This window comes from Rhinolophus sinicus, linkage group LG16 (genome assembly GCF_036562045.2).
Source record: "Rhinolophus sinicus isolate RSC01 linkage group LG16, ASM3656204v1, whole genome shotgun sequence".
In the NCBI taxonomy this organism is placed as follows: Eukaryota; Metazoa; Chordata; class Mammalia; order Chiroptera; family Rhinolophidae; genus Rhinolophus; species Rhinolophus sinicus.
In genome coordinates, this window is record NC_133765.1 from 3466939 (window position 1) to 3482324 (window position 15386).

A 15386-nucleotide genomic window follows, 5' to 3' on the forward strand; every position below is an offset into this window, starting at 1 on the left:
CGTTTGAAAATATTCAGGCATGTTTTGTAAGAAGCGGGTGATTATTGGCAGTGCCCCAATCACATCTGTTTCCTTATTTTCTATTAGACTTTCCTGTATTTGCTGGATGACAAACAGAAGTCATTCTCTTTTATTCTCTACTTCTTTGCTACCCGTCTTTCTTCCCCCATACGCCTTTCTACTCAAACTGAAACGGTAAATGCCAGAGTCATTGCACAGGTGCATTAATTCAGGACGAAAACCCAGCCTTCTCTTTTGTCAATGATGGTGTGACTGATCCTACTTTTCTGGTTAGAGCCTCTCAACATGTTTACCATATTGTCTTCCTCCCAAGCATTCAATGTTTCAGAATATTTATCTGTCAAACTAACTGAATATTAAGTAAATTGATGTCCACCATTTATGGCATACCTACCAATGCCCCAGATTAGTTTTCTAGATGGTCTTTACCATTTCTAATCCTCACTGCAACCATTTCAGGCATGTGGTATATCCCCATTTGACACTTAGAAAAATTAAATAATTTGCCCATTATCACCTTGCTACGTGGCCAAGTCAGGACTAAAACTTGTGTGTTTCTGATCCCAAATTCTGAGCTCAGATATTGTGATTGGATTACTCAGAACTCAATACAATTCTATAAATGGTATTTTATTGTTCATATTTTTCCAAGAAATAGGCTGGGAGGATAAGTGATTTGGCCAAAGTTATAGGACCAATAGGAAACAAAGCTGGGGGTAAACCTAGGTTTGTCTGTCTCCATGCTATTTCTAATACATCTCTTGCCTAAAAGAGTTTATTTCCCCATTTTTATTAATCAAAGACATATAAATCAAAGCCATTCTTGAGCCATTTGAAGCTTCCAATTAGCATGAGATCATTGGTGCTCACACACTAGATTGCTTGGCTTCAGCCAAAAGCAAAGAAATGTGATAAATTAGTCTGCACAGCCTTAGTGGGGATAAATATACAGTTTCCATTAGGCTCTGGAAATGCTAATTTACAGCTTGCACATCCCCAAAGTACTTGGAATCTCCTGAATCTCTCAAAAACCCTTCTGAGTGTAGGAGGCCATGACCCGTTTGGTGATGTCTGAGAGAAAGAGCTGTTGTTTCTACTTGTGAAGCACCAACTCAGAAAAGGTGCCAAATTCCATCTCCCTAGCGGTGATGCTGTACTTGGCAGAGGGCAAAAGGACACCTTTCTGTACTTTCTGCGTGTCCAGAGTTGGGGGAGGGAGGAAGGGCGATCAGTGGAATCATGAGGATTCCGGTGGAGATCAGGAATTTACCCAGCTTGCATTGCTGAGCTTCCTGGGATAGCCTATGAATTTTTGCCTTCTGAAGTGTGCTTTGGCTCAGATTACAACAGATTTTTCCCAGCTCTTCCCAGTGTTATTAGCTTAATGTGACCTTCTAGGCTAGCTTTAATTAAGCAGTAGCTTGCCGGTGGAGAACAAAACCAGGATTCCAGATTCGGTTCACCTCAGCTGGTTTTCCTCAGGAATACTTCAGAATTTAAAGAAGCACTTCCCCACCTTATTTAGTAACACAGTCTTGTGTTTCTGAATTTAATTTATACAGTATTTTTTTATCTGAAGCTTGAATTTACAACAGGATGGATTTAAGTTATCCCAGTGTCTTCTCTTGCTATCTTGGGGTAATGGCAACAGTTGCTTATGCAAGTTCCCTTCCTTGCAATGTTAAGCTGGATTTCAGTCATCTGGTGCCCAGGCTAAGTCATTCCAATCCTAATTTTTTTCTAGGTGTTTTTTTTCAGGCTTTCTAACAGACATTTTTATCTGTTAGTGCCCTCTGCTGGACTTCCTCCAATTTCTTCTCAACTTCCATAAGCTGTAGAGCCCAAACTGGACACACTGTTTCACTAAGGCCTTGACTAAAATGGAGTGGTTGGGGATGTGGCCCTTGACCTGGCATTCTGTTCTCCCCTACAAACACCCTAGTATGGTGGATGCTTTTTTCATGCCTCAGAAGACTTGCAGATTCATTTAGGGAGCTGCCTGGTATACAGGTGGCCTGTATTATCTGAAAAAGCTCATAGAAGAAATGAATTGAAGGAGTTTATGTGAGAGGGTGAGGCAATGTTTGAATCTCTGGAAATCCTGCTAAACAATATTATTTCATGAGATTGAGTGGAGGAATGGTTGGCATCCATCTCACTTATTTAAGACTGTTGAAAAACAAGTTCCACATATGGAAGGAGAGAGGAACAAGCCCTTCCTGGGGGCTCTAGAATATCCCATGCACTCAATGGCTGTTTCCACCATGGATTTATCTGCTGTCCCTCCTGTTCAGCGTTCACTTCTCTGATGTGTTCCCTGACAAACCCCACAAGAGAAATTTGCCATCTGCACCTTGTCCGATTCTTTCCAGTGTTGCTGCATTGCAATACACAGAGAATACTTGTGCCTCCTAGATTGGGAGCTTTTACGTCCCCATCTCTTAGCACAGTGCCTGGTACATGATAAATGTTTGGTAAATGGAGCTAAAGTGGAATGCCTTTTCTTCTCACTTCTGCTTTGCTCGAATCTATCCGAATTTCAAATGTAAAAAAGTTTATCGTTGAGAGAATCTTCTCTCACCTACTCTAGAAGTGATCTGTCTTTATTCTGTTTCTGTAGTATTTAATATTTACTTTTAAGAGTCACCATTTTCTACTTTGAAAAGCAGTTACTTATATTGACTTGCCAGATTGTAAACATCGTGAGAGCAAGATCCTTGTCTGATTCATATTTTCATTTTCTATGACCCACAGAATAACGCTTTGCACATAATAACAATACCTAGCATTTATATAGTAGTAGATATGTACAAAGCGCTGTTACCCTTACATCATGTATGATCAATCTTTAATCCTTACAATAGCTTTACTATTATAACATCTGTGTCCATTTCGTAGCTAAGAAAAATGATTTAAATAATTTGCTCAGGGTCAGATAATTAGCAAGTGGAAGACCTTGGATTCCATCCCAGGCCGCATATTCCAGAGTTAACAGTTGCCTTGATGCTGCCTCTTGTTGGCATATGTGCACATGGAGGTCATTATATAAATCCCTGTTGAATGAATGCAGGTTGATATATTTCTTAGTTATTTAGAACCAATCAACAATTGAAAGTGACTCATTGTTGCTTTGATCTCTACCATCTGAACTGTTTTCTAAGCAATGGGAAGGCCAGAAGCGGTCACCAGAAGTTGGTTCTAGTTTTGGTTCCAGAAGTGCAAGATGGGTTGGCCGCCTTACAGTTCTGGTTTGGAAGTCAACAGTGCCATCTAGTGGTATATCTTGCTAATATCAGCTCAGAATTATTTTTCTGAAACCGTGATACATGGTCATTTAGTTCTGGGCGTCTCTTTTTTAACTTAACTTTAAGTTTTGATTGCCAGAGAGAGGATAGGGTGGGGAGGAAGAACCAGCCCATTATGGCTTAAATGAAATCAAGTTTGATCTCTTCCTTTAAGAGGACGTAATGCTGATCCTGGTCATTTGGGTTGGTTAAACCCTGTTTGCTGTTAGTGTAAAACACTGGGCTCCAGACACCCCTCCCTTTTACTTCTCATATGTGTTGCCAACGGTCTAGCTTGGTATTCCTCTCTTGATGCTCACCTCTGGAGCTGTGTCAGCTTTGAAATTTGAGTTCTATCTTCTTTGGATTGCCTACTGTAGTATAACACATATCCCAGCGTGCTTGATGCATAACGGGTCAGTCACAGTGTAAGAAATCCCATGGGTCAACAACACGATAGTACAATTTTGTCATAAGGAGTTTTTAATAGGGAAGTCTATGAGACCTGGCAAAGGGGAGTGATGAATAGCTACTTCATAGTGAACAAATGGCAAAAAAGTGTTTTGTGTAGAGGAGAAAGGGATTGTATACACTCTTACTTATGCCAGCAACTGGATGCTTTGTGTACAGTGCTGTTCTGGAGCAAGCATTTACCCTATGAGATTGTTCAGGTTGCAGTTTACTGGGAATCTAAAGTACTCTGTAGAGCTCAATGCATTTTGTTGCGGTGGACAATTCCGTCAGAACAAGGAAACAATTTTGGTTGTATTGGAGCCTGGGTTATAGAGACATTTATGGAAATAGGAATTTATTATTAAGAGAATCTATGTAAAGCAGGGGTTTACTAACTTTTTCTGTAAGAGGCCAGGTAGTGAATGTTTTAGGCTTTGTTGGTCTAATGGTTCCACTACTTAACTACTCAGCTCTGCCACTGTAGCAAAAAAAACACACAAAACAAACAGCCATAGATAGTATGTAAATGAATGAGTGTGGCTGTGTTCCAATAAAACTTTATAATACTGAAGTTTGAATTTCATATAATTTTCACGTCATGAAATATGCTTTTTCTAATTTTTTCTTTCCCCAATCATTTAAAAAGGCAAACATGGGTTTAACTCACCAGGGTACAAAAAACAAGCTGCTCCAGATTTGGCCACGAGGCTGTAGTTTGGGGACTGCTGATTAGATGCCCGGAGTAGTTAATAACTAGAAATTAATAAAAATTATTTGTTCATAAACCATACGTTCAGTTAGTGCCATGAGGTGTCTGAACAGCTTTTCTTTATCTCGAGTAAGATGAAGAACAGTTAAATTCCTTGTAACCTTAACATAAGCATTTTAAAGAATCTGTGAACTGAAAGCTCTGTAATCATCTTGCCTATAGGGCTTTAAAGAGTAGACTCCACCCTTTAATCCTTTTTCCTCAGTCTCCTCAGGCTTCCCTGGAGGCAGGGAAGCAGGTCAGGTGACCCCTGACCCCATCAAATCTTTTGCCCTACCCCACCCCCCCCCACACACACACAGTCTGTACCAGCTCCTTGAAGGTCTCCCTTGAGGTTGAAGAATGGGGTTGTTATCCTGTCCCAGAGGTTAAGAGGCCCAGGTACAGAGAATGCTGGAGGCATTTGCTCACTCTGATCTTATAGCCAGGGAAGAGCAGGTCAGGATTTTCCTCTTTTGCTTTAGGTGAGATGGGTGGGCTTGTCATCAAATTTGTGTCGCTTCTCATATCCACTGATGTCAGTACACTCTCTGTGTAAACTTACATGGGGAACTTGTATCTCTAAAATTTTGTAACCCCATTTCTTTGTCACGCTGAAGTCTAAATGACCTCCCCCAGGGTTGAGAAAGAAGCTGGACCTTAACGGTTCATATCCTGTCTTTCCTCAGCAGCCAACAGAGTAGCCAGCAGAGCAGCCACGATGATGATTCAAGCAGGTTCCTGAGCCCTCGGGTACGGGAAGAAAGGTAAGATCAAATGAAGAGGGAGAGCATGAAAGAAAAGGTTATAGGGGATGGGGTGAAATGTTGGAGTAAAATTGTGCTTCCACCATGAGCGAGAACTGTGGGAAACAGGAGAAGTCGGAGCCTGCCAGATCTCTGCTCCAAGACTGGTTAGAAAGCTAGGAGGCCCACCCAAAAAGTGAGAGGGCGCAACATGAAGGGACGTCTCTGGTGTTTAGCAGGGGAAGGGTCAATGTGTGGCAAACCAAATATGTTGGGGAGCCATCAGAATGGACTTGGGACTTGAGGCGCACCTTACATACTGGGTACAGTGTGGAATGGGAGGGGCAGGGGTGTCTTGTGCCTGAGGAAAGCTGCATGGCCTGGGATGGCATGTGTGGCATCCAGTAGCAGCAGAACACCAGGATCGGAGTGGATTGGTATCAGAGATTAATGGAGAAGGAGGTTGGTTATACAGGGTGTAGTGAGAACAAGGAGGTTCCTACGTGCTCATTTGAAGATTTGAGGCATAACTCGTTATACACTTAGGCGGTGAGGGCCAGCCAGCATCTGCCTCCTGTGGGGCCTCTGAATCACGGACAGAGGGCTCTGTTGTGGCAAGTTAAACTTCGGTGTGCAGAGGATGTCACTGCATTGCTGTTAAGTAAAAGCAGGTCTCAGTGGGTGTGTCAAAGGGCTCTCCTTTCGGTCTAGCGATGTTTACCACGTTTATCAACAAACTGGATGAAAAAACAGAAGGTGCTTTTATTTCATTCATCAAACTTGTGGCAGACACAAAACCAAAGGAAAAAAATCCTTATGGCAGACACGCAGCTGAGAGGGAGTAGGGAACACCAAGATAATAGAATCAAGATTTAGTATTATTTCAAATAGAGCTATGGGTAGAAATAACAATGAGACTTTTTTGTTTGAAGTCAATGTGCTATTATGTATTTATATGCTATTTATGTTACATATTTATAAATTTATGTTAGAATGTTTTCTTAAGTGTAGGAGCAGGGAGCCTAACTGACAAGATTTCATGGGAAAAAGAACTTGGGAGTTTTATTTCCTAGCCAAGTATCAGCCAATAATATGACACAAGTACCACATGGTCTTTGAGTTCCTTGGAAATGGATATTGATACATTAGAGCCCAGAAAAGAGTGATGAGGATGATAACTATATTATTATAAGGATTGGTTGAAGGAAAGGGGTTTAGCCTGGAAAAGAGAAGGTTTAGGTTGATTGTAACAGCACTTACTAAACATCTGGAAGCCTAAGAAATAGAACCTGAGGGGTAGAAGTTATTGTGAAAGGAATTTCAGCTCAGGATAGGGAAGAACTTTCCCATGATTAGATGAGACCTGCACTGCAATGGAATAGGCCTTGCAAAGTAATAAACTATGCCCTCCATAGAAGTTCAAACAAAAAATAGAACTCTTTTTATCTATCATACAAAGGATTCCATCCTGTCATAAAAAGGATTCCGTCCTGGGAGAGGGGGTGGGACCTCTGTAACCCCTATCTCTTTAGGTTATAAAGTTTTGTGAGTTCTGCACTAGTTCTCCGTTTTGTGCTCATTATTAACCGAAATTTACAGTTCAGCTCATCAGTTTAGACACGAATACATACTGAGGCATGGGCCCCCCAAGGAGCAAAGACTAATCCTTCTTGTTAAGATACGTAATCACTTGTGATCCTGTGGCAGTTCTCTCAGTCTCTAGAGTGGCCTATACATTCTCTTTTCAATGCTTTCTGGATGTCAACAACTATACTCTCCATGTTGGAAGGGGTCATCCTCTAGCACAGTTCCCTTCCCTGTGCTTGTGCGTCATACAGCTGAAGTGCTTCTGACCATGATGTCTTCAATCGCCCTTGTCTGTCAGCTCTGTGATTGGCAACTCCTCAACTCCCTTTAATGTGTCTCTTCTACTGGGGCACTCCTGGGAGAGGTGAATACCTGCTGAGTTGTGTTCTCCCCAAGGCAGCTTTGTCTTACTCTAGGACGTGGCTGCCAATTAGAGATATTTGGGATTGTATGTTGATGTAAATTATAGTCTGGCGCTTTCTGTGCCCACTCCCCTAACCAAATCAAATGTTATGGAGGATCTCCCACTATCTAAACCTCTGCCAAGACAAATCCTCTAGATGTCATCCCTGGCTACTGACAGCTCCCTAAACTCTTCCTGGTGGAGGTGGATATAGTTCTGCTCACTTTGGTTATAGGAGACAGAGAGCTTTGAGCAGAAGGGTGCTTCCCATGGCAGTCCCTGTGGATCCCCCCCTCAGAAACTCAGGACTGGTATGTGTTCACCATAGCTGTTCTGAGTGAGGTCTTTTTTCTCTTCTAAGCCAGTGGGCTCTCCTAGAGAGAGTAAGTCCCCAGAGCACTCGTTAATTGCCTAACCGCAGCACAGAGCAAAGCCTTACACCTGCACCTAATCCTTTTTCTAATATGTTTCTACCCAATTAAGAGACTCTCTGGAGTGTTTCAGATGTGGGTCTGTGATGTCCTGTGATGTGGGGCAAGTGTGCGAAATTAATCCTGGGGAGATTTTCAGCAGTGGAGACCTGGCTGTATTCTTTGCTCTGGGCCCCTGCTGTTTACGGCAGCACTTCCTACACTGGTGAGGCCTTGCTGTGATCATCTCATTTATCCTTTGCCCCTCCCCTGGGAAGCAGGTAGAGCACGTACTATCATCACGGATTGAAAATATTCAAGTATGAGGTGAGTAATTTGCATACTTTTCAGTGGCTGCACCTAATTCTCCAAACCACGTGGTCAATTAAAGGATGAAGGATAGTTTCATAGATCAGGCAAAAAAATAATAATAACGTTGATTTCTTCTCTTTTAAAGATCAAAATTATAATCCTTCAGTATGAGATGTACTTACAACTGGTTAAATAAAACATTGATTTTTCTTTTTCTTGTACAAGGTTCAGAATGAATGTAATAGTTAGAGACAAAATAGCTACCCTACTATAATCTAAAAAATGTCCACATTACAGTAAAGGGTGAAATGCCTTCATGTGGTGTCCATACCTAAGAGCTTCTGAGAATTTTTTTCCTCATTCACATCAGTTTCTATCCTGAAGTAAAAGAGCCTTTGGAACCATGATGGGGGCAGAGGGTAGGTCGGTGCTGGGAGATAGTCATTTCCTGGGCAGGTGTGCGTCAGGGAGAAGGGCTGATTTTAGGAAAAGAATCAATTTATGGGATATGAGGATTGTCTCAGAGATAGGACTCATCTCCCTAGTTTTCTAGTAGAAAGCAAAATAGATCTGACTTTCCAAGGTTGTGTGTGTGTGTGTGTGTGTGTGTGTGTGTGTGTGTGTGTGTGTGTGTGTAATGGAATATGGGACATTAATTCATTTTCATGCTTTTAGTTGAAGTCAGGGATACACATAAAAAACACTAGTTCCCAGATTCAGCCCAAACTAGACCAATTGTTAGGGTTTCTCAAGTTGCCAGATCTTTATTTAGTACAGTCACCCAGTGGCAGGAACTTTAAAACAAAGCCAGGACTGTACGGAAAGGAGCTGTTTTACTAAGGAGCATTTATGTAACAATATTGCTTTCACCAGAACGTGGTCTCAGTTAACCAGGAAACCTTTTAGTGGTAGGAAAATTGAGACCTGGACAGGGCTGGGGTATGACCGAGTGCCGAGACAGGACCACATTCTTCCACATATCCATTCCTGCATGCAGGCATTTGTGCCACAAACCTTTATGAAATGCCCACAACATACTGGGGAGTGCCCTGGGTCCAGCCTGCAAGATGGACAGAGGCTTCTGCTGGTGGATTGGAAAGAGCGAAAGAAGCCTTTAAAGTCAGACCAATTTAGTTTTCACTACCGTCTTCCTTCTTAACTGTGCATTTTTAAAAACAATTTATCTTTCTGCAACCGTTGTTTCCTCATTTGTAAAAGTCTGGTAAAGAATAAAAGAGATAACATGTGTAAAGTACCTAGTACTTAGTAGATACTTAGTAAACGGTAGCTGCTGGTCCTCTGATTTTGGCTATCATGAGATTTTACTTTTAGTTTCTTAGTATATCTGCATATACTCTTCTGTCTTTGAAGAGAAGAGACAGAAAGAATGTATAGAATACTAAGCACCCACAAAATGTCAGATATAGATACTAATGATCAATTGATTGAGGCATGGTATTTCCCCTCAAAAGCCTTCAGCCTATGGTGAGACATACCTATAAGTAAGCAAGTAAAATATCATGGGATAATTGACATGGAATTAATAAAACTAAGGAATTTGTTTGCTAATGTACTGTGGGGACAGAGCCTCAGAGAGCAGTTTCCAGGCTCTCAGCCTCACGTGGAAAGGTGCTGGCTCGGGTAGCAGATGGCCATCGGCTGTGGCTAGTTGGCCGTCAGCTGTAACCAGTTAGCCATTGGCCACTAATATAACTGCCACGGCTGCGTTGGGGAGTGGAGTCGAGAGGGAGTCGAGGAGCGTCGTTGGTTGGTTGGCAGAAAAGCAGACAGCAGGTCGCACGTCGTGTGAATACAGCCACTAGCGAGACCATAGTGGTATGACTCCCCTACCTATGGCTCCGTGGGTGTTCCTTTTTGGCCTAGCCACATCCTGCGTTCTTATGTGGGGAGCGGGAGCAGAGACCCCGCAGGCCACCTCGCATGACAGTTCCTAACCCTACGCAGTGAATCTTGCATGCATTTTTAAGTATAATCCTCTCAAGAACCATGTCAAATAGATGCTATTATTGTCTTCATATGAGAGTTGAGGAAACTGAGGCTCAGTCAAGTTAAGAAATTTGCCGAAGAGAAACATAGCTACTCTGCTTGGGATGAGGGAGGGCAAGGGGGGGGAGGGTGGTACCCACAAGGACTCCATGGAGGGGTTATGCCTCAGCTGAGCGCTGCAAGATGAGTAGGAGTCTGTCACATGGACAGCATTGCTGGGCGAGGGGACATGATGTACACACGCCTGGAGGCGTCAGAAGCAGGGCATGTTTAGGAACTGTAGATCCTTCAGAACTGCTGCTGCTCACGTCCCAGGAGGTGGGTAGCTGGCGAGTGGCTGGAAATCAGGTGCCTGACCGTGTCACCTCCTGCCATGATAGAGGGGGCTTTATTTATAGATGCGGGAAACAAGTGAAGGTGGCATGCAGGGTCTCTGGTCCCGCTCCCCACGTAAGAATGCAGGACATGGTGAGGCCAAAAAGGAACACCCACAAAGCCATAGGTAGGGGAGTCATACCACTATAGTCTCACTGGAGGCTGGGTTGGAGACGCAGGAAGCAGGAGCCACACTATCCACAACCTGCTGTCCACTTCTCTCTCCCAACCAACCTCACTCGCTAGCTGCAATCCGCTGTGCTAACTGCAATTCGCTCTTGCTAGCTCAGCCACCATCTTCTTGCTAGCCCCATTTTTTGCTAGCGTAGCCACGGCAGTTATATTAGCGGCCAGTGGCTCACTGGTTACAGCTGATGGCCAACTAGCCACAGCTGACGGCCAACTAGCCACAGCTGATGGCCATTTACTACCCGAGTGAGCACCTTTCCACATGAGGGTGAGAGCCTGGAAACTGCACTCCTGGTTCTGTCCCCACAGAAGGATATTTGAGGAAGAAGGTGCCCAGGTCACTCTCAGATATTCTTGTGAGAAAAATCACTTTGGTCCTAGTGTGGAAGATGGATTTCAGGGCGAACACTAGAAACAGATAGCCAAGGATAGATGTGGCCATTGTTTACCCATTCGTTCCCACATTCAATAAGTATTTATTGAGCGCATACTCTTGCAGGCAGTGGGGGGTACAGCTATGAACAAGATAATTATTGTCTCTCATGTTACTTACTATCTAATGAGGGGAGACAGATACTACAAACAAAAAATAAGAAAACATCAAGTAGTATAATAAATGCTCTAAAGAAAATGAAAAAGAAAGATGTGGTGGACCAAAGTTTTTTGGGACCAGTCTTAAGTTTTGTGGGAAGGGACAGCTTACTGATGTGATATTTAAACAGACCAGATGGGCAGATTTCTGAATTATGGTCAAAAGGACAGAAAAGGAAAAACCAATTAAATAAATTTATTAAATAGGTTTGACAAGACTTAGATCTAATGTTTCTCGCTTGGGCAGCAAATAAAAGGTAGCATAGTCTTAGACGTTAAATACCTGCCTGGGTTGTGATTGTGCTTCCACTGCTTGCTGTATGATCTTGGGCAAATCACTTCACTTTGTGCTTCACTCTCCTCATCAATAAAATGGGTATAATAACAGTTCATGCCTCATAGGGTTGAGGATTGAGTGTGTGTGATGATTAGAATAGTACGAGTGCCTGGCACATGGCTGATATATATGCTTGCTATTATTATTATTGATGTTATATTATTAAAATATTGGGTAAAGGGGGAGCAATTTGAAGATAGTGGTAGTGAGTTTAATTTAGACACGTAGAGTCTAAACTACCTATGGAGAATGTAAGTGTGGAGGTACACTAGGCAGTTGGCTATACCCGTTTGAAGCTCAGGAGACAGGACTAAAGCTTCTTGTTTGGATATGAGACAGTAGTTGAGGTAAGAATCTTAGGATTAGCACAGTTCAAGCAGAGGAGAAGGAAGTAGGAACATGTAACAGGTTGCCCACTGAAGCCAAGAGAAGTAGGAGACTGAAATACAGAAGCAAGAAGGAAAAGTCAAAGCGGGTAGAGACAGATAAGAGGGGAACTAAGAAGGATCTTCTGCGGTGACAGTTAGGAGGTCACTGGTGACCGCAGAGAAGGTTTAGAGGAGTATATATGAGTGGAGGGCAGAGAGACTGAGCATGGAGAACTCATCCTAGAAGCCGGCCTGGGAAGGAGAGAAATAGAGCTCATAGCCAGAGGACGAAGCAGCGGTGGTTTGGGGAGAATTTTTATTTTAATATAGGGACACACAAGCACTTTTTAAATCTCTGAAGTAGAAACCTGTAGATCAAGGATGATAATTTCACAGAGGACATCATTCATTCATTCACTCACTCAATAAACATTTACCAATTATGTACTACCATGTTTCCCCGAAAATAAGACCTCGCTGGACAATCAGCTCTGATGCATCTTTTGGAGCAAAAATTAATATAAGACGCGGTCTTATTTTACTATAATATAAAGCTGGGTCTTTAATATAATATTATAATGAAGTATAATATCATATAATACCGAGTCTTGTATTAATTTTTGCTCCGAAAGACTCATTAGTGCCGACTGTCTGGCTAGGTCTTATTTTTGGAGAAACAGGGTATGTACTTGTGAGTCTTCAGTCTGTTGAGGCAACAATATTAACACAACTGAGTGTATAACATAGAAAATACAAACTTGGACAGATGCATTAAAGGGGAACATGGTTCCATGAGAGGGTGTGTCAAAGAACTTGGACTGGATAGGAGCGGGCAGGGATGAGAGTGTAATGGTTGAGCTAAGACCAGAAGGATGAGTCTGAGGTGAGAAGGAACCAGTGAGATGAGACAGATGAGATGAGATGAGATAAGATGGGGCACAGCTTGGTTGATCATTACAAGCACTTGAGTATGCTGAGAGCCTCAAGAAGCCATTGCAAGTCTTTAAGAGGGGAAGTGGCAGGATCAGATTTGCAATCTGAAAAGATTACAATGCAGAGAAAGGATGGAGGCAGCCCTGGTGGGTACAGAGAGATCAGCTGGGGCAGTTAAGAGGCTATTATGATAGTCCAGCAAAGGATCGTGGTAGCTTGACTTGGGATGGTGGTCATGAAGAAAAAGAAGTAGGTGAATTCAAGATACGTTTAGGATAAAATATCCAAAACTTGGTGATGGATTGGATGTAGAGTGTGAGAGAGAAGGGAGAGCTTCAGTTAGTTCTGAGATTCCAGCTTACTCAGGTAGGTACTGAAAGATGAGGAGGCAAGGTTTCCGGATGTGACCAGGAAAAGATGGGTCTAGATCACAGGTGAAAGGATTAGCTTTGACTAGGAGACAGTAATGGGTATGGGTGCAGCTGAGTTCCTAGGTGATGTGGTAGGAAGGTGAGGAGGTTCATAGCAGCAGGATCTAGTTCCTCTGTGTAATAGGAAATACTAATAAGATCGGCCCTTAGATCAAGAAAGGTGGAATGGGAATAGTATGAGGTTTGGGTATAATTAACTTGGGGTTTCTTATATCACCTTTTCTCTGACTAGTTTAGAAGACGTTCATGTTTTACATGTCCTACTAGAACTCACCCTCGTTTCCTCCAGGTGGGGCAGGGAGGGCTTCCTCATGCCTGTGATACAGGCGTAGTGGCAGGCTGTGGTTAAGTCTGTCTAGCACGTGCCCCGTGCTGTGTACTCCTTGGTTGACTTGTTTGTCTCCCCACTAGCCTATGAGGCCCTGGAGGATAGAAACTGATAGACACATATATGTTTGGTACAGAGTAAGTGCTCGGCAGGTATTTGCGGAATTCGTGAATGAACAAATGGAAAAACCAAGATAATGGAATTTGAGGCCAAAGGGCAGGCCTCTGGAGTTGAAGCAAGGCCAGAATGCAGGCCTCTTACTCAGATCCTGCCACGTCTTCCAATTAGATGGAAAAATGTTTTCAATTCTGCTTATTCTATCCTAGAAACTGTCCCCAAATAGCCTATTTCCAGAGCACTCTAGCTCCATCTACCTGCTTGGCCGCTGAATTCCCCGTGGCCCCGTGGACACTCAGGTGATCTCTGTAGTCAGCTCCCTCGCCCAGAGGAAGGAGCCAAGTAGCAAACCCTCTGGGAGCAGTGCCTGCCAGCCCTCCCCTTCTTTCTTGCACCAGCAGCTGACATCATGCAGGTACAGCTCCATCCTCCCTGTCTGAGGACAAAGGAGGAGAGGAAATTCACCAAGTGCCCAGAGTGCTGCCAGGTGTTGAAAGATGGAGAAGGGCTCTGTTTGGAGCTGTGGCTTAGGTTGAAGTTAGAAGGGATCCTGGTAGCACGGAGCCTCACGCTTTCCCCCTCTGGGCCCTCCACCTGCCGGTGTTTTGTGTTGAACATCAGGGCAGAGAGCGCTCAGGTGCGGGAACCACGGGAGACAGCTGAAGGAACTGCAGAGGCAGCAGGTCCAAGCAGCTCCGGAGTGAGCCCCCAGCCCTCGCGGCCTCAGCTGCCATGTGGCGGGCTGTCCCCTGAGCCCAGCATGGTACACTACCTGCACTCCGAGACCGTCTCGTGCAGCACGGCTGTAAAGCAGACCTGTCACTACCATGTCTCCTCCCTGAGGAAGAAGCTGTTCTTTCTACGAGCCAAGTAGGTGGCAGGGGGCCCCTGGAGATAAGGGCATGAGGGATTGACTCTTGGCTGGTTGGGATTAGCTGGGGCTTTTGACAGAGGCGAGAGTGCTTTTGGGATTGGCTCCTATGTTTGGGGATATTGTAGTTCCTTGCCAAATAGTTCCCTCCTGCTAAGAGGGAGACAGTGATTTGTTGCAAGAGGCTGAAGGTAAAGGACAGAGGCTGGTGGCCTTTGGTGTGAGTGGAATGCTTGACTGGGACTCACTGTGTATCTCCCAAGGAGGTTACATGGCTCTCCAGGTTCTCCATAACTGGCCAGGATCATTATTTTCTTCTTTCATGGTAAATTACTTCAGTTGGTAAAGAACTTAGAGGTCCCAAGAGAAAGGCGCTGTAGAGAATGGTATATTCTACCTGATTTAAGATGCCCTGGTGTCTTTGGGGGGTGCCGGTATCGCCCTTCCAGTGATAGGGACCTATGAGTGAGGCATTGGGAGCTGTTGACTCAGTGTGTACACTGCTTATATCCACTCATGATGCACTTTGTTCTGACTCCAGAGCTGTTAGAGCAGGCCGCTGGGGAGATCCCAGCATACGCGAGGCATGGGATGCTATTTCCTAACATGGGCTCCATCCCTGGCAGGGTTGTCGTGCAGTGGCTCATTGCTGAACATGCTGTGCCTCGGCCTTTGTGACGAGCAGAGGGGAGCAGGTGTCCTGGAGGAGAAAGAGGTTCCCACCCATAGAATCAGAGTTAAATTCGGAGGCTGGCAAGCAATGGAGAGAGAGGGGCATATAAACTCATGGGCATGTGTACGTGTGTGAGCATGCACAGACATAGATGCCCATGAGTGTTTAGCCATCTATTGACAAGTTTTCTCCTCAGGGATGT

General features: G+C 43.9%; 1 protein-coding gene across 16 annotated transcripts in view; it reads left to right on the forward strand.

The window, feature by feature from the left end:
- GRAMD1B (GRAM domain containing 1B) overlaps positions 1-15386 on the forward strand; it is a 236009-nt gene that overhangs the window by 95523 nt on the left and 125100 nt on the right. For 5 of the 16 annotated variants that reach the window (XM_074321146.1, XM_074321150.1, XM_074321154.1 and 2 more), the window contains one exon: positions 5196-5273. The exons of 2 other annotated variants lie outside the window; for them this stretch is intronic. In XM_074321146.1, coding sequence (XP_074177247.1) covers positions 5196-5273 — 78 coding nt within the window. Of the gene's footprint in view, positions 1-5195; positions 5274-14186; positions 14511-15386 lie in introns of those variants that run through there. 9 more of the 16 variants (XM_074321148.1, XM_074321155.1, XM_074321145.1 and 6 more) reach the window with 7 other exon arrangements.